The sequence below is a fragment of the Chiloscyllium punctatum genome, chromosome 15, assembly GCF_047496795.1.
Source record: "Chiloscyllium punctatum isolate Juve2018m chromosome 15, sChiPun1.3, whole genome shotgun sequence".
Classification (NCBI taxonomy): domain Eukaryota; kingdom Metazoa; phylum Chordata; class Chondrichthyes; order Orectolobiformes; family Hemiscylliidae; genus Chiloscyllium; species Chiloscyllium punctatum.
Window position 1 is genome coordinate 37,563,174 of NC_092753.1, and position 25,417 is coordinate 37,588,590.

The 25,417-nt window shown below is 40.5% G+C and overlaps 1 protein-coding gene across 16 annotated transcripts in view; it reads left to right on the forward strand.

Annotated features, from left to right (window-relative positions):
* dmd (dystrophin) overlaps positions 1–25,417 on the forward strand; it is a 1,983,813-nt gene that overhangs the window by 803,683 nt on the left and 1,154,713 nt on the right. For all 16 annotated transcript variants that reach the window (XM_072585000.1, XM_072584994.1, XM_072584999.1 and 13 more), the window contains one exon: positions 19,256–19,428. In XM_072585000.1, the coding sequence (XP_072441101.1) occupies positions 19,256–19,428 (173 nt within the window). The remainder of the gene's footprint in view (positions 1–19,255; positions 19,429–25,417) is intronic.

Genomic DNA, 25,417 nt, shown 5'->3' on the forward strand with positions numbered 1-25,417 from the left:
CTGAAAGGACCAAGTGGCGCACACCTGCACATAATCTTATTCATGGATTCTATAGCAGATTTACAAGTATGCTGTCAGAAATTACTTGTCTTGATAGTTCTTTCCTTTGATAGCAGACATTATGTGAGCAAAATACTGCCCACATTTTGTAGAATGAGTGGTAAAAACCTTCATTTACTTAATTGTTAGAGATAGGGCCAAAAGAGTGAAGGTAGCGATTACAGCAGGTGGAAGTAGCAAAACAGCTATTGGCTGACTGATACTGCTAAGTAAGGCTGAATAATTCATGGTGTATTGTGTGCCATCCATTGCAGTGCAAACTGAAAAAAAATCATCAGTAGACCCAGTTGTTGACTGAGATGATTGGAGTACTAAAGGAGTGTAACTGAGTTCTCATCAAATTTAGGATTATGGATAGGCTCATTAAACAGTTATCTTTACTTGAAACAGCAAACAACTTCACATGAGTGTGGACTTGCTCATAAATCGGCCATGCTAAATTGCCCATAGTGTTAGGTGCATTAGTCAGAGGGAACTGGGTCTGGGTGGGTTACTCTTTGGAGGGTCGGTATGGACTGGTTGGGCCAAAGGGCCTGTTTCCACACTGTAGGGAGTCTAATCTAAAAGAAAAATACATGGACCATCACTTGTTATGAACTAATACGTTGTTAAGAGGAACATGGAGAATGACAATTTAACATGCTTGGTAAAGGTGTGGAACCTTCACAAGCATCACTTTGATTAGGAGTTCAATTTAAGCAGTTGATAAATTTAGGCAAATGTGATATAGCTTTTATAGCCACAAGGGATCAAAATCAGATGACTGAAAAGAGCTGATGCAAGCAGCAAAGGACACTGGAATTAATATATTAATTTCAATGAGAATTTGGAGCAGTAACTATGAGTAGCAAGTTGGAAATGCAAGAAGTCAGAAAAGGCTGAAACTTGGCATTGTGAAAGTGAAAATATAAGAGAAGGCGTGCCAGTTATTGAAGTAGATAAAAGTCAACTAGGCGAAAGTGAGTACTGAAGATTCTGGGGATTAGAGCTGAGAGTGTGGTGCTGGAAAAGCACAGCAGGTCAGGCAGCATCCAAGGAGCAGGAAAATCGACTTTTTAGCTTTTGCCCGAAACATCGATTTTCCTACTCTCAGATGCTGCCTGACCTGCTGTGCTTTCCCAGCACCACACTGTTGAGGTAAAAATCAAGATTTGGGAGATCTCTACCAAGATTTAGATATTTGTTGCAAAATGCAGGTCAAGCCAGGAAGAGGGTACAAAGAATCTGGCAGCTCCAATTTTGAGTGCCTTAGAAATCACTGTAATTTATGTATCTTCAAAACCTACCTTCATATTATTTATTTTAGTGGGAGGAAGAAAGAATAAATAAAAGTAAAATACTGCAGATACTGAATTCTGAAATAAAAACCAATTGCTGGAGAAGCAATAGGTCTAGCATCATCTGTTGGGGGAGAAACAGGAAGTAATAAATGTAGGCCACTGTTGTGGCATAGGAAGCATTTATTCGACTTCATTTGTGAAGAACCTTCCAGTTTCCAATATCCAGTTCTGAGGAAGAGTCAAACAAGACTTGAGATATTGACTCCATTTCTCTCTCTACAGATACTACCAGTTTCTCCAACATTTTCTCTTTGTCTGTATTCATACTGAATGCTATTGTAGATTGTTACCTTGAAGATAGTTCTGTAAAATTACATTGTAAAATAAAAACAGAATGTACTGGAGAAACCCAGCATATCTGGCAGCATCTTTGGAGAAAGAGACAAGAGTTAACATTTGGAACCAAAGGATTTGTCTGTAGAATCACACCGGTAATTTGTCACTCTGAGAGTAACATTTCAGACTTCTGCCATGTGATCTAACTGTTGTTAGCAATAGGTGGAAAAGCTTCTCAAAATGCTAACAGTGGGTTTGGATTCCTCATAATAATTAGCTGGTTAATTTCTGGAACAGCATTTGATTAGCTTCCAAATTGGAGTAGATCTCGTAGTGCCATTAGTAACTATGGAAAAGAAGGGAAGCAAGTGCAGAGAGGAAACTGTACTCCCAGACCTAAGAAAACAAAATAATATTATAATACTGAAGAAGAAAACAATGAGCCTCATTGAAAAGGGGATGTGGAGGATGTGGTGAAGTTGGGCAAAGTAGGAGAAGATAGTGGTTGGGGAGAATGAAGAATATAGTCAACATTAAATCAAAGAGTCACTTCAGGGCATTAATTGGTCTTTGTTGGAGCTGACAGTGAAAATATCCATTCTGAGGCTTTGTGCATGGGAAATCGTGTCTAACTAACTTGATTGAGTTTTTTGAAGAAGTAACAAAAAGGATTGATGAGCGCAGAGCGGTAGATGTGATCTATGTGGACTTCAGTAAGGCTTTTGACAAGATTCTTCATGGTAGTCTGGTTAGCAAGGTTAGATCTCATGGAATACATGGAAAACTAGCCATTTGGATACAAAACTGTCTCAAAGGTAGAAGATGGGGTGGAGGGTTGCTCTTCACACTCGAGGCCTGTGATCAGCGATGTGCCACAAGAATTGACGCTGAGTCCACTAGGTTTGTCATTTATATCAATGATTGGATGCAAATCTAGGAGGTATGGTTAGTAAGTTTGCTGATGACACCAAAGTTGGTGGTTCAATGGGCAGCAAAGAAGTTACCTTCCTGTACAACTAGACCTTGATCAGATGGGCAATTGGGCTCAGGAGTGGCAGATAACATTTAATTTAGATAGATGTGAGGTGCTGCATTTTGGAAAGGCAAATCAGGGCAAGACTTGTACACTTATTGCTAATGTCCTGAGGAGTGCTGCTGAACAAAGATCTTAGAGTGTAGGTTCATAGTTCCCTGAAAGTGGAGTCGCAGGGAAGAAGGCATTTGGTACACTTGCGTTTATTGGTCAGTGCATTGTATCAGAGTTGGGAGGCTGTGTTACAGCTGTACAGGTCATTGGTTAGGCCACTTTTGGAATTTTGTGTTCAATTCTGGTCTTCCGCTACCGGAAGGATGCTGTGAAACTTGAAAGAATTCAGGAAAGATTTAGAGGGATGTTGCCAGGGTGGGAGGGTTTAAGCTATAAGGAGAGGCTGGAGCTATTTTCCCTGGAGCATCAGAAGCTGAGGGGTGACCTTATAGAGTTTTACAAGATAGTGAGAGGAGAATGATGTTAAAGGGGCAACCTTTTCATGCAGAAGGTGGTGTGTGTATGGAATGAGCTGCCAGAGGAAGTGGTGGAGGCTGGTACAATTACAGCATTTAAATAGCATCTGGATGAGTATATGGCTAGGAAGGATTTAGAGAGCTATGGGCCAAATACTAGCAAATGGGACTAGATTAATTTAGGATATCTGGTTGGCATGGACAAGTTGGACTGAAGGGTCTGTTTCCGTGCTGTACATCTCTATGACTTAATTTGAGAAGATCTGCCTCACTTTTTCTAAGTTTCTTATTTGGAATCTCAGCCACCTTTGCTGGCTGATGTCTTACATGTTTTCTATGGCCCAGATTTCCAGATTGGGTTCATTCTGGAGCAGCGCAGATTGCAATTGCCTGTCAGTACCTTTCAGAATCCCCAATGCAATACCTTCAAAAGCAACTGCCCAGAGGCTTAAACTTCCAATGAGAAATTCCATTGTGTTCCTAACTGTCCTGAAAAGCCCTTTAAAGTCAGAAACTTTGGATAATTCTGACTCATTTAGGCTTAATAATTAGCTAGGACAAGTCAGAGCATTTAAAACCTACGGTAACTCCCAGATAACCATCAAACTGACCCTGACTCACCACTACCTCCCTAAAACAACACCTAACCCACAAGCTAAAAACACACCTGGGTAATTTACAGTACCAATAATGTATGATTTAATTCTTTTCAAAGTTGTCAGTTGTCAAACAGCAGAAAATAGAATTGCTTACGTGAGAGTGAAATGGCACAAAAAGCACAAATAACATCATAAAAATCTGCACTCGAGATTTGAGGCAGTCACGTGACAGGATTTTAAAGCCTCAGATACATTTGCAGCAAGTAAAACATTCACAGCTTGTTATTTCAGGATAAAGTTCTCATTAATGGTAGAAACGACACATTGACCAGAATTCTATTGCCAACGTTGCACTATCTTCCTTAGGGATTCTTTAGTGGCAGTGAGGGTACTCATAAATTATATATTAAACATTTTGTCAAATTAAAAAATGGCTCGCTCCAGAGGCTGTGATCTGAACCAATGGTTAGATAAGCACAATGTGCTTTATAACTGGAGCTGTTGTGTAGGTTAAATTATTCAAAATTAATTGCTGCTGGGAACTACATATTGTTGGAGTGTTTATTGTACGAAATGGGAACTATTTGAAGCCTGGAGTTTTTGTTGCTGTTTGCTACTTATTCTCTTATGTGTTGATCAAATAACCTCAAATAATTGTTTATCTTGAAAAATAGCTTAACTGTAAATATGAAAATATCACAATTTATTTCAGAATTAAATATAATTTTACTAGTGGCATTTTTTGAATCTCCATGTTTCATCTCTTGCTGCAAATCTTCACATCTTTGTCAGTCTTTAAAAGTGGTTGTTGAAGTCCATAGTGACCCATTTATTAACTGTTACCCTTGCCCTTACCATGACCTCTATCTCTCGTGGAGAATGACCATTTTTGTTACCTTAATGACACCACAGAAGTTGAAACTCATCATTGAAGATTTTTAGTGTTCCCACTCTAATTTGCCAACTGTTACATAATCCTAAAGTTATCTCTCTTTTGACGATCAGGATGGTCACTTTCCTCTTGAACATTTGACTTCTTGCCACAAATATCACTATTGGACTATCATCTGACTGGACTTTCTCCCCCAAAAAAGTTATAATTGGTTCATGTCATAATGTGGCAGCAATGGTTACTTTTTGACAGCAATTTCGAGAGTGTGCACATGTACAGAATAATTCAGAAATCCAAAGATTTCTGTGACTGATTCTACACTTCTCATGAAGTTGTGTTATTGAGACAACCATCAGACTGCATCAACGGAAATCAATTGAACGGGAGAGTTTCAACTTTTATGCTGTTAGTCGAACTATAAAAAAATCCCTTAAAGTTGCATGTTATTATATGAGGTTGACTTGGATTTTTAGTGAGCTACAAGTATTTTAATTACAACAAAACATCCATTCTGGCTCAGAGAAGGTCTCTTTATAATTGTGATGTATAAATTTTTTCCAGAATGGTGAAAAGAAAATGCACATTCATTTCATAGAAATGTAACTTGTTCATTCTTTTTAATTTGTTTATCTCTGTTTTAGCTTTTATTACATTTCAGACATGTTTTCTTCACTGTCTGAAAATGTAATTTCATGGAGAGGGATTTTAAGTGTTTTTCCTGTTTGATGTGTGTGAATACTTCAAAGTGTTTACTTGCCGACCTATTTGTTTAATAACTCTGCTGCTGCTGCTTGCCAAGACAACCCATAATTTGATATTAGATTTAAATTGTCATCCAAGAAAAGGGAGAACTCCATCACAGAGATTTCTAGATTTTGGTCATTTCTTTGATGACAGCAGAAAGCGCAATAGCGTCGCTGCTGACTGTAGATTTTGGTCCATTTTATTAATATTAATTTGGAAAGCACTAATGTTGAAAACTTTTTTTTATTTGCTTTGTTTATTATATAGCCCTGTTTTGCACAATTTCAAGGTTGAATGTTCTTCCTGATCTGTAATTATTTTGAGATTGTCCAAAAACAAAGCTATACAATAAGCAAAGCAAATAAAAGTAAGTTTTTCAACATGAGTGTGTTGAATGTCAATTTCCAGGAATGTCAGAGGCTTAGTGGCCTACCTCATTCATCTATGCAAAAATACACTAAATCATCTTCCCTCCACATTGTAACTTTCAATTATTCATTGCTGAGGATCACTTTTTGCCTCTGGTGCACCACCCTGAAATCCATTCCATGTCTTGATTATTTCACGTGTAGAACTTTGACCTCCTTCAGTCAAATTGTAGAATAAAGCTTAGTTATTCATTTACTTTTCCTTTAGTTTGTTAACATAATGGTTAGTCACTGAGACATATTTACCCAAAGCTGCAGATTTTCTGTAACAACAAAACTGAAGTTAATTATACAGAAAAATTAAAAGCAAACTAATCTATTGAAATATAAATGACAGTCAGCAAGATCTAAATCAGGCAGCAAAGCTACGTGTCAACACATTTATCAACATTATCCATTACAGAGGATCAGGTCGAGTGATATTTACACTCCATACCTCAACTGTTTAGGGCTCTGCTTCACTGACTTCCTACAGTTTGTTTTTCCCTGTGGAGTGTAGAGGTAATTTGATGAGTCCTTTCCAAATCTACCAATGACACAAAGTTTCAAAAAATCTGAGAGCCTAAAATTTCTCTGTTCCATAACCCTGCAGATTTCTAACCGAGCTCTCCTGGTTTGGAAATTTCACAAACTAAACCCATCTGCTAAGGTGACTTGATGTATGATTTGCCCTAAAACCACCACCACAGAGAAATTAAGCTTGCTCCTAAATTCTACATTGATACATTCTGAACTGAATTGCGAGAAAAAACATCTTCTGTACTGAATCAAAAGAAAGCTGTTTATCGTAGATTCTTCCAAACTGAATACAAAGCCTTTGTGTTTTCTGTACCTGTTGTAAACTCAACTGTATGAGCATCTTTTTATTAACACCGCACGTGCTTGCAGTCACCACTCTGAGTGGTTAAAATGAAGTTTTAGTCGGATTCTCTGCCCTTGCTCTTTGGTGAAAAAGGTGGATCGATTATGTGGGTCTGTTTTTAAATCCAAATATAAAAAATGATGTTAATGTATATAATTATCCAGCTTTGTCACAGTGTGTTGTTAACATTATGATAAATTTCTAGATTTCTCTTTCATACAATAACTTAATGTTGCTGAGTTTTTGGAGAATATAAAAAGAAAATCAAGACCTCATGACCTCATGAATCAATGCTGTAAGCCATGAAATGACTATGCAGAAGAATAAAATTAGTTTGAATTATCATACTTTACAGATTCTTAGTCAGCTGGATGTCATTGGTTTTGTGTAAAGAAGATTGGAACACCACTAAGTTGACTTTGTAAAAAGTCCTAGGTTCAAGTCCCATTTAAGAAACCTTAGCCCATTATCAAGACTTGCACATCCATGCAATACTGAGGGAATGCTGCATCATCAGAGATGCCATCTTTCTCTTGGATTGTGAAACAGAGAATTGACTACTTCTGTTGGTTGCCCTAATAGATCTCGTGGCATTATCTGATGAAGCATACAGAAACTACACCCTCTCCCATTGTTCTGACCAGTGTTTATCCCTGAAGCATCATTATAAAATGGATTTTGTGACCCTTTCCAATTGTGAGAGATTGCTGTGTGAATTATGTCCATTGTGTTATATACATTCAAAATGTGAATACCCCTCAAACCTGCTTAGCTGGGTCTAAAGCGTTTTGAGTGGTCATGAGGTCTTTATTTTCTTTTTCTATTGTCCAAACTTTTTAAACTCAGCAGCATTCAGTAATTTAGATTTATTTCAAGTCATTATGTTCTGCTTGTGCCTTCGAAGTTGAAGTTCAAAATACATACGGTTGAGTGGTTTAGATTAGATTAGATTACTTCCAGTGTGGAAACAGGCCCTTCGGCCCAACAAGTCCACACCGACCCGCTGAAGTGCAACCCACCCAGACCCATTCCCCTACATTTACCCCTTCACCTAACACTACGGGCAATTTAGCATGGCCAATTCACCTAACCTGCACATTTTTGGATTGTGGGAGGAAACTGGAGCACCCGGAGGAAACCCACATAGACACTGGGAGAATGTGCAAACTCCACACAAAGAGTCGCCTGAGGTGGGAATTGAACCCGGGTCTCTGGTATTGTGAGGCAGCAGTGCTAACCACTGAGCCACCGTGCCGTCCACTGCCACTGTGTCATGGTGTATAACATTTTCTGATAATTTTGTGCCTGTGCTGGAGAGGGGGTCGGGGGGGGGGGGTGGAGGTGGTGAAGTGCAGTTCCTGTGTAAACACTGAGGTTCTCTGTGTCGTACACATCAGAGGGGCAGCTTTGCTGTTGTCGTTGCTCTTGTCAGTTTGTTCTGAGCTGCAGCTATTACAATCATGGGTTGCAAATGGTTTTGTGGAAGACAGTCTACACTGACTCAAGGGACCGAAAGCACAGAACAATATGAATACTTTATCAGGGCAACCTGTTAAATCTTATCTCATGTTTTAAAAAATCCATATTTTGATTTTTCAGATGTCGAAAGAATCAGTGCTCTAAGCCATGAAATGACTATGCAGGAGAATAAAATTAGTTTGAATTATCATAATTTGCAGGTTTTTACTCACCTGGATGTCATTAGTTTTGAGTGAAGAAGATTGGAACACCACCAAGTTGAATTCAGTTTGGGCTACTGTCTGATTTCGGTGAATGAAGCCTGAGGTAGTTAGTTTTTAATTAGCAGCATTAAACCGACAGTGTATTAAAGTACCTGTTCACACCCTTTGATCATTTCCCTAACCTATTCTGTCATGTTAGAAATCAATCTGAGGTAATGATAGCATGGAACGAACTATTTTATAAACTGAAGTAGTTTTGTGAGAAATATTTACTCCCCCACAATGATGTTTGGGCAAGAAAGCTGCAGATCCAGTCTGAGCTTTCCTGAGGATGGCTGATTCATGAGATATTTCTGATGGAATCGTAAATAATTCTATTTTATTTCAATATGTGATGGGCTGGATTTTCTGGGGAGTGGCAGTTTCACACAGATTTCCACAAAGAAGGGTCGAAGCAGCAAAGTGGAGCTCCGGATTTCGTAGAGAAGGTTCCACTTGAGCCTCCCTCAGAAATGTGGTGCCGAACAGTTCTTGCGTGCAGTGTTCTGAGGCAGGCAAGTCACACCATCTTTTCACAACAGGCAGCTGCCATATTCTGACATTGAAAAGTCTTGAGAGGCACTTTGGCAGCTGCTATCACTTGCTGAGTAAATAAGTTAAGTCTGCCGTTCAGGTGCTGGAAGGTCCGGCCAGGCCGAGATAGTGCCATGTGACAAGGGGTCTGCGTGTCAAGTGATAGATTGCCAAAAGAGTAGAGATAGGGTTAGAATTAATGAGGGAACCAGGTAACTAAGGTGCCAGCTGGGTAAAAGGTAGGTTACCAAGGGGAGTTTGGGAACAGGTGGCAAGTGGGCAAACCTATTTTACGGTAGGTTGGGGTGTGCTGGGTTGGGGGGAGGTTGGGTCCACTAGCAGGGGAGGGAAGGATGTTGTTAGGATGAGTCTGGTGGGGAGAGAGCGTTGGTGGGTTGATTAGTCCAATGGCAGGAGCAATGGATTGGGTCTGTCAGTGGTGGGAGTGCTGGGGTTGGGCTTTGTTGCTCAGGTGTCAGGGCTGGTATTGTCTGATGGTGGAGTGTCCATTGGGTCTACTGTCAAGGGGTGTGGTCTCAGGCCAGGGTTGTTAAGCTAAGGCATGGGGGTTTTTGGGTCGTGACACATTAACAGGTTCCAGGGCAGGGTGTGTATGGCCATGGGGGTGACATGGTGAGTATCTGCTCCCAAGGAATCAGATTCTAGGGATGTCAGTCAGGGTCTGGTCTGTATGTGTGTCTGGTGAAGGTGCAATTAGCAGTGTATGAAGTAAATATGAGATCATAAAAATCCTACAGTGTGGAAGCAGACCATTCAGCCCATTGGATCTGCCTGAGCCTCCAAAGAGCATCCCATCCACCCTGTCCCTGTAATCCTCAATCTCCTATGGCTAACCCACTAATTCTGCACAAGCCTGGAACATGGGCAATTTATCATGGTCAATCCACCTAACCTGCACACCTTTGGACCGTGGGAGGAAACCGGAGCACCTGGAGGAAACCCATGCAGAGACAGGGAGAATGTGCACACTCCACACACAGTCACCCAAGACTGGACTCAAACCCGGGTCCCTAGCGCTGTGCGGCAGTAGTGCTAACCACCGAGCCACCTTGCTGGATCCATTCAATATTTACTCAGGTGTTGCACAATGTATTTAATAGTCTAATGTTTCCTGAGTCATTACTTAATTTAATCCAAATCATTCAAATTCTTCAATTTTTATAGAGACATTGATGGTTCCAGGCAGTAAGCAACTGGCCAGTGGAAAATTCAATTTCCTGGGTAATTCCTTTGAAGTCTGTGGCAGTCAGGATTCCACAGGGTCACTGGCATTGCAACAGTCTGGCCAGTGGAAAATATGCTCCAATATGTATTGGAAAGTGTTGTATACAACGATATGAAGTTTTCTTTGTAAGGCAGCCTTGTTTGTTACTAAATGGTCATTACTATGGGTTACTACAATTGTGCTACACATTTAAGAAAGCTTTCATGTCTACACTATTGTGTTTGTGATTTATGGTCTGTAAATCTAATTCACAGCTAAAAGGGCAGCTATTTAGAAGAATGGTAGGTTCTGACATGGAAAATGCTTCCTCAGTGAAGCACAGATAAATGTAATTTTGCAAGCATTTGAAATCTGCAATTTAATGAGCAAATTCATGCTACTCTTAATTGCATACGCAGACAATTTTAGTTTGCTAAATAACTACTTAATCATGATTCCCAAAAGAATTATTAGCTTCAATCCATTTTGACATGTGTGACACATCTTGATAAATTATACCCAAGCTGTGACATCAGTCCCGATTTTAAAAAAAAATCATTCACAGGATGTGGATGTTACTGCCCAGGCCAGTACCTATTGCCCATCCCTAATTGTCCAGAAGGCAGTTGAGAGTCAACTGATTTGCTGTAGGTCTAGAGTTACATGTAGGCCTGGCCAGGTTAGATTGATAGATTTCTTTCCCTTAAAGGATGTTAGTGAACCAGATTGCTTTTTTTTCCAACAATTGATGATAGTTTCATGGCCATTTTTAAACCCTTAATTCCACATTCCTTATTAAATTCCAATTCCAACATCTGGGACCCTGTGGAGATCAGAGATATGCAAAATAAATATTCTCTTTTTTTCAGTTAGGAAAAGGAGAATATTGCAGAGGAGAATAATGAGACACGGGATATTAGACTAGAAAGGATCGAGGTTAGTAAGGAAGAGGTGTTATCAATTCGAGAAGGAGTGAAAGTAGACAAGTCCCCTGGGCCGGGTGGGATTTATCTGAGGATTCTCTGGGAATCTAGGGAGGAGATGTTGGAACCTTTGGCCTTGATCTTTGAGCCATCATTGCCTACAGACTTAGTACCAGAGGACTGGAGGATTGCAAATGTTGTGCTCTTGTTCAAGAAGGGCAGTAGAGATGACCCAGGTAATTACAGACCAGTAAGCCTTGTGTCTGTTATAGGAAAAGTTTAGGAAAGGATTATAAGAGATAGGATTTATAGTCAAATAACAAGCAACAGTTTGATTGCATATAGTCAACATGTTTTCGTCAAGGGTAGGTCATGTCTCACAAACCTCATTGAGTTTTTTGAGATGATGACTAAGCATTTTGATGAGGGTAGGGCAGTTGATGTGGTGTATATGGACTTCAGTAAAACCTTTGATAAGGTTCCACATGGTAGACTGTTGGAGAAAATGCAGTCATGGGATTGAGGATGATTTAGCAGTTTGGATTAGGAAATGGCTTTCTGTAAGAAGGCAGCGAGTGGTGGTTGATGGAAAATATTCAGCCTGGACTCCGGTTACTACTGGTGTGCTACAAGGATACTGCTTGCATGCATGGACGCAGGCATAGATGGGTGGGTCAGTAAGTTTGCAGATGACACTAAAGTTGGTGGAGTGGTGGACAGCGTAGAAGAATGTTGCAAGTTGCAGGGAGACTTGGATAAACTGCAGAATTTGGCTGAGAGGTGGCAAATGGAGTTCAATGCAGACAAGTGTGAGGTGATTCACTTTGGTAAAAATAACAAGAATACTTGGTGTTCTGGTACAGATTCTTGGTAGTGTAGATGTGCAGAGGGACCTTGGAGTCCACGTAAGTAGATCCCTGAAAGTTGCCACCCAGGTTGATAGTGCTGTTAAGAAGGAATACAGTGTGTTAAATTTTATTGGTAGAGGGACTGAGTTCCGGAGCCGCAGTAACATGCTGTGACAATACAAAATGCTAGTGTGGCCACATTTGGATTATTATGTGCTGTTCTGTTCGTCCCATTACAGGAAGGATGTGGAAGCATTGGAAAAGGTGCAGAGGAGATTTACCAGGATGTTGCCTGGTCTGGAGGGACGGTCTTATGAGGCAAGGCTGAGACTTGGGTCTGCTTTCATTGGAAAGAAGAAAGCTAAGAGGGGATTTGATAGAGACATAGGAGATGATCAGAGGATTATATAGGGTAGACAGTGAAAGTCTTTTTCCTCGAATGATGATGTCAGCTGGTACGAGGGGGCATAGCTACAAATTGAGGGGTGATAGAATTAAGACAGATGTCAGAGGCAGGTTCTTTACCCAGAGAGTGGTAAGGGTGTGGAGTGTCCTGCCTGCCAATATAGTTAATTCAGCCATATTTGGGACATTGAAACAATCCTTGGATAAGCACATGGATGATGATGGGATAGTGTAGGGGGATGGGCTTAGATTAGTTCACAGATCGTTGCAATGTCAAGGGCCAAAGGGCCTGTTCTGTGCTGTATTGTTCTATGTTCTATGTTCTAATAATCTATTGATAAACCACCAGGGCATTGTCTCCCCCATGTCCTTTGTGAAGCTGCATAGAAATGGAAGCAGAATATTTCAAACACTAGAGTGATGAAATAAAAACCCCAAGTGCTGGAGAAGCTCACATGGTCTGGCATCATCTATGAGGAGAGCTAACAAGTGAGCATTTCAAATCCAACATGACTGATTATTTCTCTCTGTGTAGAGCGATACTGCTAGTTTCAAGTTTCTCCAGCACTTTCTGCAGAAAAATTGGCCTTTTATTTTCTTTCCCACCAGCCCATGTTTCAAAAGATTCGGGACACAATTTTCCAGTCAACGGCTTGAAAGTGATTTCTAAAATTGGTAACATTTTTTCAAAAGACGGAGTTAGATTCCGTCTAATTCACTGTTGTAAAGATTGATCAATTGCTGCACTGATGTGACAGTTTTAATCAGGTTTGGAGCTCGATATTGTACCTGCATTTAATAGCTAAATATATCATTTATGTTTTTCAAAGAACTGGCCCTCAAGCAGTGATATCAATTTTTATAACTTAATATAACCATGTTTGTTTCTCCCTCTAATGTACAGGGGGAAATTAAAATTTAATAGCAACCAAGTAATTGGCATTCTTAATAGACCGTTCATAGTCTTTATAAGTTGGATTATCATGAGACATCTAAACTCTACCACATTTGTCACATATAGGCTCAGACTTTCCAATGGCCAGGTAATCACTCCTGAAGTGAGGGTGGGAATTCCACATGAGGATGTTGTCGAACCTGAAGTGGAACACATTCTGAGCAAATTGTGTGGGAATTTCAAAGTTCCACTGGGCAATTGCCCTGTGCCTGGAACCACATCTCTGTTTAAATCAGACAGTTCAGAGGATTCTGCTGAATTTATGTAAATAGTTATTAAGAAAAAAAAAGTATCTAGTCCATATACTGAGTAAACCATTGAGGAGCCCCAACTACACTTTCCCTTGAAGCCTTGCACCTCTGGATCCTGGCCTGAAACTCCCCATCCTTTCTAAGGCCCTGGCACTCCTCTCCCACTGCTTCCTGCCATCCCTGACACTGGGCTCATTTGGCACCCTATATCCAGTATCACCACCACCACCATCACCATCATCTCCCTTCAGCCACTGGCAGTTGTGACTCCTTCTGCTTCTGACCCAACACCAGCTTCCTGTCTGCCTGTGACCTTACTATCCATTCATCCCATCATGGAAGCTGAATACTCTTCACCCAGGTGGCGACCATCGCGAAGGCAGCAACTTACCTGCCCCACCCCCTCCCCCCATCCTGATGAGACAAGACGCCTCCAAATTTCCATCCTTGTACGCTGCCCCTCCTGCCCTGCTGACAGATCCAACCAACTCACCACAACCCATCAACCCAACTCTTGTCATTTGCTTATCTAGCACCATGCCCTTTACCGCGTGGCACCATGCCCTAGCCTCCTGGCACCCTAACTCCTTACTTACCTGCCAGACTTACCCAGTCCAAGTGGCTGTCTGTGCTGTCAGATCTCTAAATGTCAGAATGCAGGAGCTGACCGCTGTGAAAATGGGGTGTAGTTTAGCTTTTGCTGACTGTTCCATGCATTGAAGGGATCTCTCAGTTTGGAAGGAAAGATCGACATTTCTGAAAGCTCCCTGGGCGGGATCTTGTGTCAAAAATGTGGAGCACTTTTGTTGTGTTTCTTGAAAAAAAAAGGAGTGGATATGCAATGTGAGTGAGATTGCCATTCCTTGGAAAATCTGACCCATATTTTCTGCAATTTCTCAGATAAATAAGTATTTATTAAGCAGATAGCCCTTGAAGTGCCTGATTTTGATACATTAGTTGACTTCTGTTTACTGCGCAGGTTGGTAGGGATCTAATAATACTTGTTTAGCGAATACTTGGAACCTCAAATGCAACGATGTGCAAACTTTCAGAGTGAAATTTGCTTGAGTTGCTGTTTCCTTGCCAGTTTTCCTTTTTACTTTTGAAATGTTGTGTGCAGTTCTCTCATTAAACCAATAGATGTTAATAAATGAGAAACAAGCTGCTCTATCATTATTGCACTTGCTAAGATGAGTGAAGAAAGGAGTGTTATTAAATATTAATAATAGTACTTTGATAGCATCACATGCGGTTCACTGTTGAGTGTGCCAGCGTATATTAATGTGCTTATGCAGCCTTAGTGCCTGCCAGTGTTTTCCATAATTCATCTAGAAAATGTGACATATTGTTGAAAAGAAAGCAGTTAACAATACCTCATCTAAATAATCTTCGACAAATAAAACAGGTGCTGGCAGCTGGGAAATAATACTTTGCTTTTGAGTGTTGAAATTCATCTGGCCAAATGCTAGAAATAGTTACAACCGCAACACTGCCAATTTATATACCACCTTTTCACAAAATGTAACATTCCATGGCACTTCGCAGGAGTATTATAAAATAAATTAGAATCCTGAAGCACAAAAAGAAATTTTAAGGTCTGATGGGCAAAAGCTTGGTTGAAGTCATTGGTTTTAAGGAACATCTTAAAGAGGGAGAGTAGGGAATAAAATGCAGAGAAATGCAGAGTAGTTATCTGAGAGCTGGCTGCTGAGCCAAATGAAGGCACTACCACCAGTAATGGCATCATCAAGATTAGGAATGCGCGAGAATTAGAGGAGCATAAATATTTCAGGATGTTGTGGATATTGCATATAAGGTATGAAAAGGCCACGGAGGAATTAGTAAATAAGGGAAAGAATTTTAACAGTGAGACATTACATGGCTGAGAAATCTAAGTCACAGAGCAAAGAGAATGGAATCAAATAGTGAGCATGCATTGATATTGCATCTTATTATATCTTCAAGGTATCCAAAAACAATTAACATCCATTGAAGTACTGTTGAAATCCAACCACTCTTCTTGAACAGTGTGGCATCCAGTTTGCACGCAGCAAAACAACATTATGAGATGTGGAATCACTAAACTGAGTTTTGGTGGAATTGTTGAAGGAAGGATTGATTGACACTAATCAGAACATAGCTAGAATACTCTGAACAGTTTTGTGCCCCTTTATCGAATAAAGATATACTCGCTTTGGAGGCAGTCCAGAGGTGCCTCACTAGCATATGGGTTTGCTTTATCAAGAGTGGTTAAGTATGTTGGGCCTGTAATAATTGCAGTTTAGAAGCATGGGAGGCAACCTTACTGAATTGTACACAACTCTAGGGAACTTGACAGGGTAGTTGCCGAATGGTTATTTCCTGCCTGTGCATGAATCTAGAACCAGAGAACATAATCTCAGTGAGGGTCACCCATTTCAAGTAGATAAAAGAAAGGGTTTCTTCTCTCACAGAGTAGTGAATGTGTGGAATTCTTTACTGCAGAGGGCTATTGAGACTGTGTCATTAAGAATGTAAATGGTTGAGATTGATATTTAATCAGTAATGGAATGAAGGGTGAGAGGGAAAAGGTAGGAAAGTGGTTTTCAAACCTCATTGAATGGTGGATCAGATTTGTTGGGCTGAATGGACCACTACCACTACTACATCTTATTGTTAATGTAGACTTTGAGTAAATTCCCAGCTATTCAAATGATACCCACGTGTCGATGTCCACCTGAAATGACAGGACAGGACATCATTTCACATGTCATCTGGAACAGTTATATCAACCATCTTATTAAAACTGGGGTAAACTAACTGTACGGATTAGGAATATCTCCCTTTATCATAAGGAAAATATTTTTAAAAATAGAGAACGTATTAGTAAAAAGGAAAAAAAAATAAAAACAATTTCACATAGAAAGGTGAATTTATGAGTTTTGTATGGTTGTACTTTCATACTTTGGCTTTCCGAATACCTATTTTCACAAACTGTACTCTGGAGCAAGCTTAAAAACTGGCCAGCCCTTGAAAATACCTCCATAATGTAAGGCTGTTATTGTGATAGTGAATGGAATAGAAGTACAAGAAGTATGAGTCAGAAAACTATAATTAGAATTAGTGCATTAATTAGAACACATTTAGAGTATTTGAATTCAACACACCAAAGAAAAGCAATTGCACAGAAATGGTCAAAAAGGATGATGCAGAAGAACTGGGTCATACGGCTGTAGGCTTTTATTCCCAATCTCCCTGACCTGTCAGGTTTACTCTGGATATCAATAAACCAACATGGTTCTAACAATTAAATGTACGCAACATTCTTTATTAAAGCAAACCACAATAAAAAGCACAAAAACTTAGCCATGCAGTGCTTGCAACTACAAGCGAGCTCTTTATTGCGGACTTGCCTGAAGATCAGACCTGAACAGTTGATCAGCCCATTCTGTCTCAACTTCCAGTCATTGATCAGTCGACTTCCCCAAGCTAGCTACATTTTTTGCTGAGAAGCAAGGTTTTTTTTAGATTCTTTCTGTACAATGAATCTATGCATTTACATTCTTGACACTGTCCAGTCTCCAGCAAATGATCAGTTTGACAACTGGCAAGCGTCATACATTTGTCATGTTTCCAATGACAGTTTGAGCAATTGACTCATGAAGACTTGCTTATGTGTCCTTGGAAAGCCACTTATCTCTTGCTTTTAATTTTGACATAAAGTTTAGCTTGTGCTGGCTTTTATGTCATTCAATCAACCACATCACATTTAGACAATACAGTTCCATGACAAATTCAGTGAATGAATAGGCCACGTTATCACATCTGATTCATTGTGATGTTTTATACAAATTTTGAGCATTTCCAGGGTGACTGTGACAGTTCACACTATAGCTATTGAGTTACCATACTTCAGTCTAAAATGAAACATGCAGACACACACAAAGGCACACGCACACATCAATGACCTTTCAAATCATCGAGTCATCATCAGGTTTCATTTGTTTTCTCCTCATTTCATTCAGCTTAATTTTATTAAACCTTATTTTGGCCAGTCTGGCAAATTTGAGGTTAATACCTGCACAGTTTAGTCAATTGTCACCACAACATAAACTTCAAGGATGCAACATGGTTCAAACCTTGAAGTTATTCAGAGATTAGAAAGCACCTCTCTAGGTGTGACTCTAAGACCATAAGACGCAGGAGCAGAAATTAGGCCGTTCAGCCAATCAAGTCTGCTCCTCAATTCAATCGTGGCTGATAAGTTTCTCAAGAGGTAAAAACAATGACTGCAGATGCTGGAAACCAGATTCTGGATTAGTGGTGCTGGAAGAGCACAGCAGTTCAGGCAGCATTCAATGAGCTTGGAAATCAACGTTTTGGGCAAAAGCCCTTCATCAGGAATAAAGACAGTGAGCCTGAAGCGTGGAGAGATAAGCTAGAGGAGGGTGGGGGTGGGGAGAAAGTAGCATAGAGTACAATGGGTGAGTGGGGGAGGGGATGAAGGTGATAGGTACGGGAGGAGAGGGTGGAGTGGATAGGTGGAAAAGGAGATAGGCAGGTAGGACAAGTCCAGATAAGTTTCTCAACCCCATTCTCCTGCTTTTGCCTTGACACTCAAGAACCTATCTATCTCAGTCTTAAATACGCTTAATGACCTGACCTCCACAGACTTCCATAGCAGTGAATTCCATTGATTCATCACGCTCTGTGGGAAGAAGTTTCTCCTTACCTTTATTCTAAACATTCTTCCCTATACTCTAAGGCTGTGCCCTCGGGTCCTAGTTTCTCCTACCAATGGAAATATCTTCCCAACATTCAATCTGTCCAGGCAAATTGTATTCTGTAAGTTTCAATTAGATCCCCCTTCATCCTTCTAAACTCCATCGAGTATAGACTCGAATTTAGAATCCTTGTTGCATCATGATTCCCGCCGTAATTTTTGCCTCGTTTTTTTTCTGCAACATCTTCAACTTACACAATGCCTTCCAAAATAACCTGAAAAATGTATTTCTGCAACAGCTGTCTTAGTCAACTGAATTCTCCCTCTGCTTGGCTTCATTTTTCTCACAGCTTCCTCTGAAGCGCTTTGCGATGACTTACATATTAAAGATGATATAGGAGTGCAACTTATTATGAAAATTCCATGACATTCAACAGGTGTGAGAAACAACAACTTATATATGAAATTATAAGGCAAAGATGATTTAAAGCATATTTTTCAATTTCACAATTTATTCGTGGAGTACAGAATTTATTATAAGTTTCAATACGAATTAAACTGAATGGGCTGCTGCTTAGAGGAAAAGGTGCAGGAGGGTAGACGTGAAGTGGGACATGTCTTGACTTAAATACAAACTTATTATATAACTGGGAATGAACTGGGATAGTTTACAGACTTGTTTGTATTGCTGCTCTCGTCCTCTATTTATGTATGAATGAATATTGTCGAATTTGCCATTGTCACTATATTTACTTGTGCATTATTTAGTATGTGTGCCACAAGGTCCTTTTTCATTTCAGTCAATGTTCAGCCACATGCTAAGTTGAAATGAACATTTTTGTTTGATAGAGTCATGTGCCTGTTGTGGGGGTCTGATCATGAATGAACTGGAACAGTCTCTTTCCTTATTATCTGTATGGTTTTCAAACAATTATTCGTGAAGTTACCCGAGTAGTCTGTGACTTCTTGTCTTAATACTTTCCTTAGATGTCACAGTCTGTCACCACAACTCAGACGTCATTAACACAGACCATGCTAATGGAAACTGTAACCATGGTTACCACCAAAGAAAAGATTTCAGTATCGCCGAAAGAGGAACTTCCCCCTCCTCCCCCTCCTAAGAAGAGGCAAGTGCTCTTGGATTCTGAGCTCAGGAAAAGGTGAGTGAATGAGCATTGTGAAGGTGTTTGTTAACATTTTTGTTAGACAAGGAGAAAATTTTTGTGGTGTTGTAACTGTACAGATGTAATAAACGCCTTTCATTAGGCGTATCCATTGGCCATTATGTGGAAGAATGCATATACTGTGTACTAAATAAATTGGAAGAAATTCCAATGTGTTTTATAATGGCACCTTGAGGTCTACCTTTTCCTTCTGTCACGGTATACAGTACACCTAAATTTTATTCTATGTACTTCTGTTAATAAGAGCCAGATCTCCATCTAGTGTTTAAAATTATGATCACTGGTGTCAGGTTTTTAATATGCATGAGAACAAGTATTAGAAGACCCTTTACAATGTTATTAACTCTTTTTGATTGCATTCATGTTCCTAGACAACAGTTACATTGCAGTAATCCTGCGATAATAATGTATATTTTCACATCTTGTAATACTTCAGGAGTTGTATCACGTAAAGAATACAGTCAAAAGCCAGGGAGAGTACCAAAAGTGCAGGAAGAAAATTGAACAATGATACAAGAAAGGCAAAGAGCTGGTATAGAAGAAATAGCAGATAACTCAAAAAGAAGACAACAATATTTTGAGCTACTGCATGCAAAAGTGTTGAGCAATAATGCCTCATCCTGTGAATGAATTAAAAAATATGATCGGTAAGGGAATGGTGGGACTGTTTAGGGTTAATGAGATAACCTGACAGAACTAGGGGGCAGCATACAGGTACTGTATAAGTATACTGCCTTTGTCTTCACGAAACAAAGAATTATGTTAATAACAGAGTAGAGGATAGGCAAGAGAAGTAGGTGGAATGGTATCAGATGAAAATGGATATAAAGGATGTGCTAAATTGTTTGGCATCACTAAAAGTTAACAAGTCATCCAGTTTAGAGGGAATGTATCCCAGGTTGCCATGGGGAATTAAGATGAAGATAGCAAAAGATTTTCAGTCCTCCTCGAAAGTTGAAATGGCACCAGAGGACTTGAAGATTGCGTGACCATCTTTGTTCAAAAGTTGGGAGGGGGATATATGCCAGTCATTGAGTCAGATGTCAGTGGTGAGAAAAGTACAAAAGATCACTGTCAAGCATAAAATTAATTATTCCTTCGAGAGGAATGCGATAATAAATGGCATTTTCATGATGTATTTGCTAAAGGCAAATCTCTTCTGACTGATCTGTTTGAATGAATTTTTCAATGAACAAAAGTCATTCTTACATTTTTCTTCTCTTCATTCTTTCATTTAGTTTATTCATGTGTGGGATGTGGGCGTCACTGGCTGGCCAGCAATTATTGCACATTCCTATTCCCCTTGAGAAGGTGGTAGTGAACTGCCTCCTTGAACTGTTGCAGTTCACCTGCTACAAGTTGACCCACAATGCCATCAGAAAGGGAAATCCAGGATTTTGACCCAGTGACAGTGAAGGAACAGTAATATATTTCCAAGTCAGAATGTTGAGTGGCTTGGAGGGGAACTTCTGCAGGTCTTGGTGTACCCATATATGCTCTCCTTGTTCTTCCACAGAGAACTGCTTGTGGGTTTGGAAGGTGCTGTCTCAGGATCTTTGGTCCATTTCTGCAGTGCATCATGTAGATGGTGTGCACAGCTACAGCTGAGCATTGATGGTGGATGTTTGTGAATGTAATACCAATCAAGAAAGTTGCTTTGCTCTGGATGGGGTCAAGCTTCTTGTATTTTGCCTATCCAGGAGTTTCTGTCACTCTCCTGACTTGTGCTTTGCAGATGAGGGATAGATTTTGGGGAGTCAGAAGATAAGTTACTTGCTGTAGTATTCCTAAGCTTCTGACTCTTGTATCACTTTTATGCGGAGAGTCCACTTAATTTTCTGGTTAATATTAATTCCCATGTTGAGATTTAATGATGGAAACACCGTTGACTGTCACGGAGCAGTGATTTGATTGTTTCTTATTGGAGGTGATTATTACCTGGCATTTGTGTGGTGCAAATGTTACTTGCCACTTGTGCGGCCATGAAATGTGAGCCTTGTTAGCAAGTCTATGTTGCCAAATTGCACTTTATTATGACAATCTGACACCTGACCCAAGTGTCAGCAATATGCGTGTTTCATTCAAAGGACCACGTCTCAAAGTCTATGAGGAGTTTTCCTTGGTCAGATCAAAGGTGACCCTCTGCAGTAAAGGGGTCCCAACACTCTACATCAAGGGTAGTGTCTGCTTTCAGTGTCAGGGTTTAAACACGGTTTATTATCTGCCAGTCAAGGTCTGGGATCCATTCCAGGCACTGAGCGGCTGTCAGTCCTGCAGGTCCAGTGCAGTCATTCTGGAGATTTGCAGAGTGTCAGTCAGGGAGCTGCACACAGGGCAGTCGGGGGCATGTCCTTTCATTAGTTGTCTGTCCAAGTCATTGAAAGGGATGGGTCATGGTCAGTGCTGTAGGTCAGCTCAATGCTAACAGGCACCAGTGCTACAACAGAGAAGTTGACCAGTCATTTGTGTGGATGGGAAGCAGGAAGCTGGGATGCAGAGGAGACAACAATCTTGAAGGAGGAAACTCAACTTAACAGGTCGGGTGGGGGGTGGTGGTGGAATTAGGGGTGTCGCTAGCAGTCACAACCATCACAACAAGAGGGATTTGCAGTACAATGGCATGGCAGTTGTATGCTACATGCTATTTTGGGCATTAGGGGAAGAGTAACACTCCCTTAAATAGGATTCTAAGATGGGATGAGGCTATGGGTGACCGATGTAGTGCGGTTCTAAAATGGCAGTAGATTTGCAAATGTGCACTTGTCTCGACAATGAGGCATCAGCCAAATTATCTGTGTCTTTTTTTGGGGTTTCTCCCCCACAATTTGCTCGGTAAATAGCAACTCCTGGCTGGCAGCATTTTACCTGGTGCATAGGTGGGCTTTAGAAATTGGAATCCTGGGCGATCCCAGCAGTGGTGAGTACCACTGTCTCTGGTGAGAAGGAATATAGGATGAGTGGGGCACCATAGAGGCTTGGTACACAGCTTAAGAAAATAGACTGTAAAATCTAACTTGGAGAAACCCCTCCATGATACTCGCCACAATTAAAACTTGGGCTGCACTTTACCAGAAATTGATCATGGTCACTATCACAGAGACCAGCTTTGCATTCCACAATTTTGATTGAATTTAATCACACTCAGTGCCCCAACACTAGACTCGATTCTGAAGAAGGGTCACTGGCCCTGAAACATTGACTCTGCTTTCTCTCCTCAGTTGCTGCCAGTGTCACTGCGTTTTTCCAGCAACTTGTGTTTTTATTCTTGGTGATGCCTTTTCAGAGCTGATGCCTCCAAACCCACAAATGGTGGATAGTCAATAAAGACAAGGTTATTGCCAATTAACACCAATTACTGGGGACCAACTGATATTTGACTCCATGCAAGCTTTAAGGTCCTTGACTCCGGCTGCTCTGTTCTGTGACTATTTTTAATTTGTTTTTTTTATAAACATGTTGAGTGAGTGCCTTAAGATGAAGATGTGTTCTCTCTCCCCTATTCACTATGATATGTTACAGCTCCTTCTGTAGTGGAGGCTCTCCTAATGGCTTTCCAGCTCTGAGTGTCCATTGGTTAGCCAATTCAGAGGAAGTCACTGCCAGTGATTGTTCTCAACGCAGTCTGGTATTAGGACCTTATTTCACACTGAAGTCTGGATCCCAACCAAAATCCCTATTTGTAAAGGAGTACAATTCAAAGTTTGTGGATGATATAGATTTAGACAGCATAATAAATAGCAAATAGTTGCAGATTTATGGAAATTATAGCTTAATAACACAATGGACGGACGCATGGCAAATGCAGTATTTTTGACCAAACAATGTGAAGTGATGCACTATGGGAGAAACAACATTAAGAGTAATTTTTTATGTAAATATCTTGTAGGGGTCAAGGAATGGATGAACTTAGCATATATATTCACAGATATTGAAATGTTTCTGGTGGAAGTTGAGAAGGCAGATAAGAAAGTATAGAACCTAGAACATTACAGCGCTGTACAGGCCTTTGGCCCTCGATGTTGCGCCGACCTGTCATACCTATCTGAAGCCCATCTAACCTACACTATTCCATGTACGCCCATATGCTTGTCCAATGACGACTTAAATGTACTTAAATTTGGCACATCTACTACCATTGCAGGCAAAGTGTTCCACACCCTTACTACTCTCTGAGTAAAGAAACTACCTCTGACGTCTGTACTAGATCTATCACCCCTCAATTTAAAGCTGTGCCCCCTCATGCTCGCCGTCACCATTCTTGGAAAAAGGCTCTCCCTGTTCACCCTATCTAACCCTTTGATTATCTTATATGTCTTTATTAAGTCATCTCTCAACCTTCTTCTCTCTAACAAAAACAATCTTAAGTCCCTCAGCCTTTCCTCGTAAGACCTTCCCTCCATACCAGGCAACATCCTAGTAAATCTCCTCTGCACCCTTTCCAAAGCTTTCACATCCTTATAATGCGGTGACCAGAACTGTACACAATACTCCAAGTGCGGCTGCACTAGGGTTTTGTACAGCTGTAGCATAACCTCATGGTTCTGGAACTCGATCCCTCTATTAATAAAAGCTAAAATACTGTATGCATTCTTAACAACCCTGTCAACCTAGGTGGCAACTTTCAAGGATCTGTGCACCTGGACACCAAGATCTCTCTGCTCATCTACACTACCGAGAACCTTAACACTAGCCCAGTACTTTGCATTCCGGTTTCTCCGACCAAAGTGAATCACCTCATACTTATCAGCATTAAACTCCATTTTCCACCTCTCAGCCCAGCTCTGCAGCTTGTCAATGCCTCTCTGTAACCTATAACATCCTTCGTCACTATCTACAACTCCACCGATGTTCGTGTCGTCTGCAAATTTACTAACCCACCCTTCTACGCCCTCGTCCAGGTCACTTATAAAAATGACAAACAGTCATTTTTATGCAGAATATTTAGCTCTGCTAAGGGACAGTGACTAGAAAAGCAATGAAGTTATGCTGAACCTCTAAGTCTCTGATTACATTGGAAAGTAATGTACAGTTTTGAGCATGACAATTTAGGTTGCTGTCAATGACCTGGAGTGAGATCAGAGAAGGTTTGTCAGCAAGCTATCCAAAGTTGGAAGACTTCCAATAGTGTGGAGTGAGTTCAAAAGTTGTGATTGTTCTCAGTACAGCGAAGAAGATGAGGGGAGACCTCTTAGAAATATTAAAATTTAAGTGGGGCTTTGATAATACAAGTATGGAGAAAATACCTTTGGCAAGTGGGATTGTAATGAGAGTATGCACAGGTTTTAAATAATCGACAAAATGAACAAGTGAGGAAGTAAGGAGAAAACTATTCACCCTGAATGTGGAGAGCCAGCACCAACTGTGGGCATGAATATGAAAGGCATATTGGGGAAATGGTGCAGGAAGCAAGGATTTAAGTTCTTGGATCACTGGGGTATATTTTGTAGTAAGCATAAATTCTACAAGAGAGACGGTTTGCACCTTAATAGGTTAGGGACCAGCATTCTGGCAGGCAGGTTTTTCACTGCAACACCGCTACATTTAAACTAAGTAGTGGGGAGGAGGGGACAAACTGGATGTTTAAAAAGGAAATTGAAGGGAAAGTAGAACAAGAGAAGTCAAGAAAGACAACTGTATCAATGAGGCAGAAAACTCGGAAAGGGATCATGCTGTAAGGTTGATGGGAAGGGTGAGAGCAGTAACAAATTAAAAATACTATGCATGAATGCACGAAGCATTAGACATAAGATGGATGAGCTTGAGGCTCTTTTGGAAATTGGCAGATACGATATTGTGAGGATAACTGAGACGTGGCTTCAAGTGGACAGGGCCTGGGAAATGAATATTCAAGGCTACACGTGCTATTGTAAGGACAGACTGATGGGCAGAGGGGGTGGGGTGGCCTTGTTGGTAAGGGAGTTATTCAGTCCCTTGCGCGGGGGGACCTAGAGTCAGGGGATGTAGA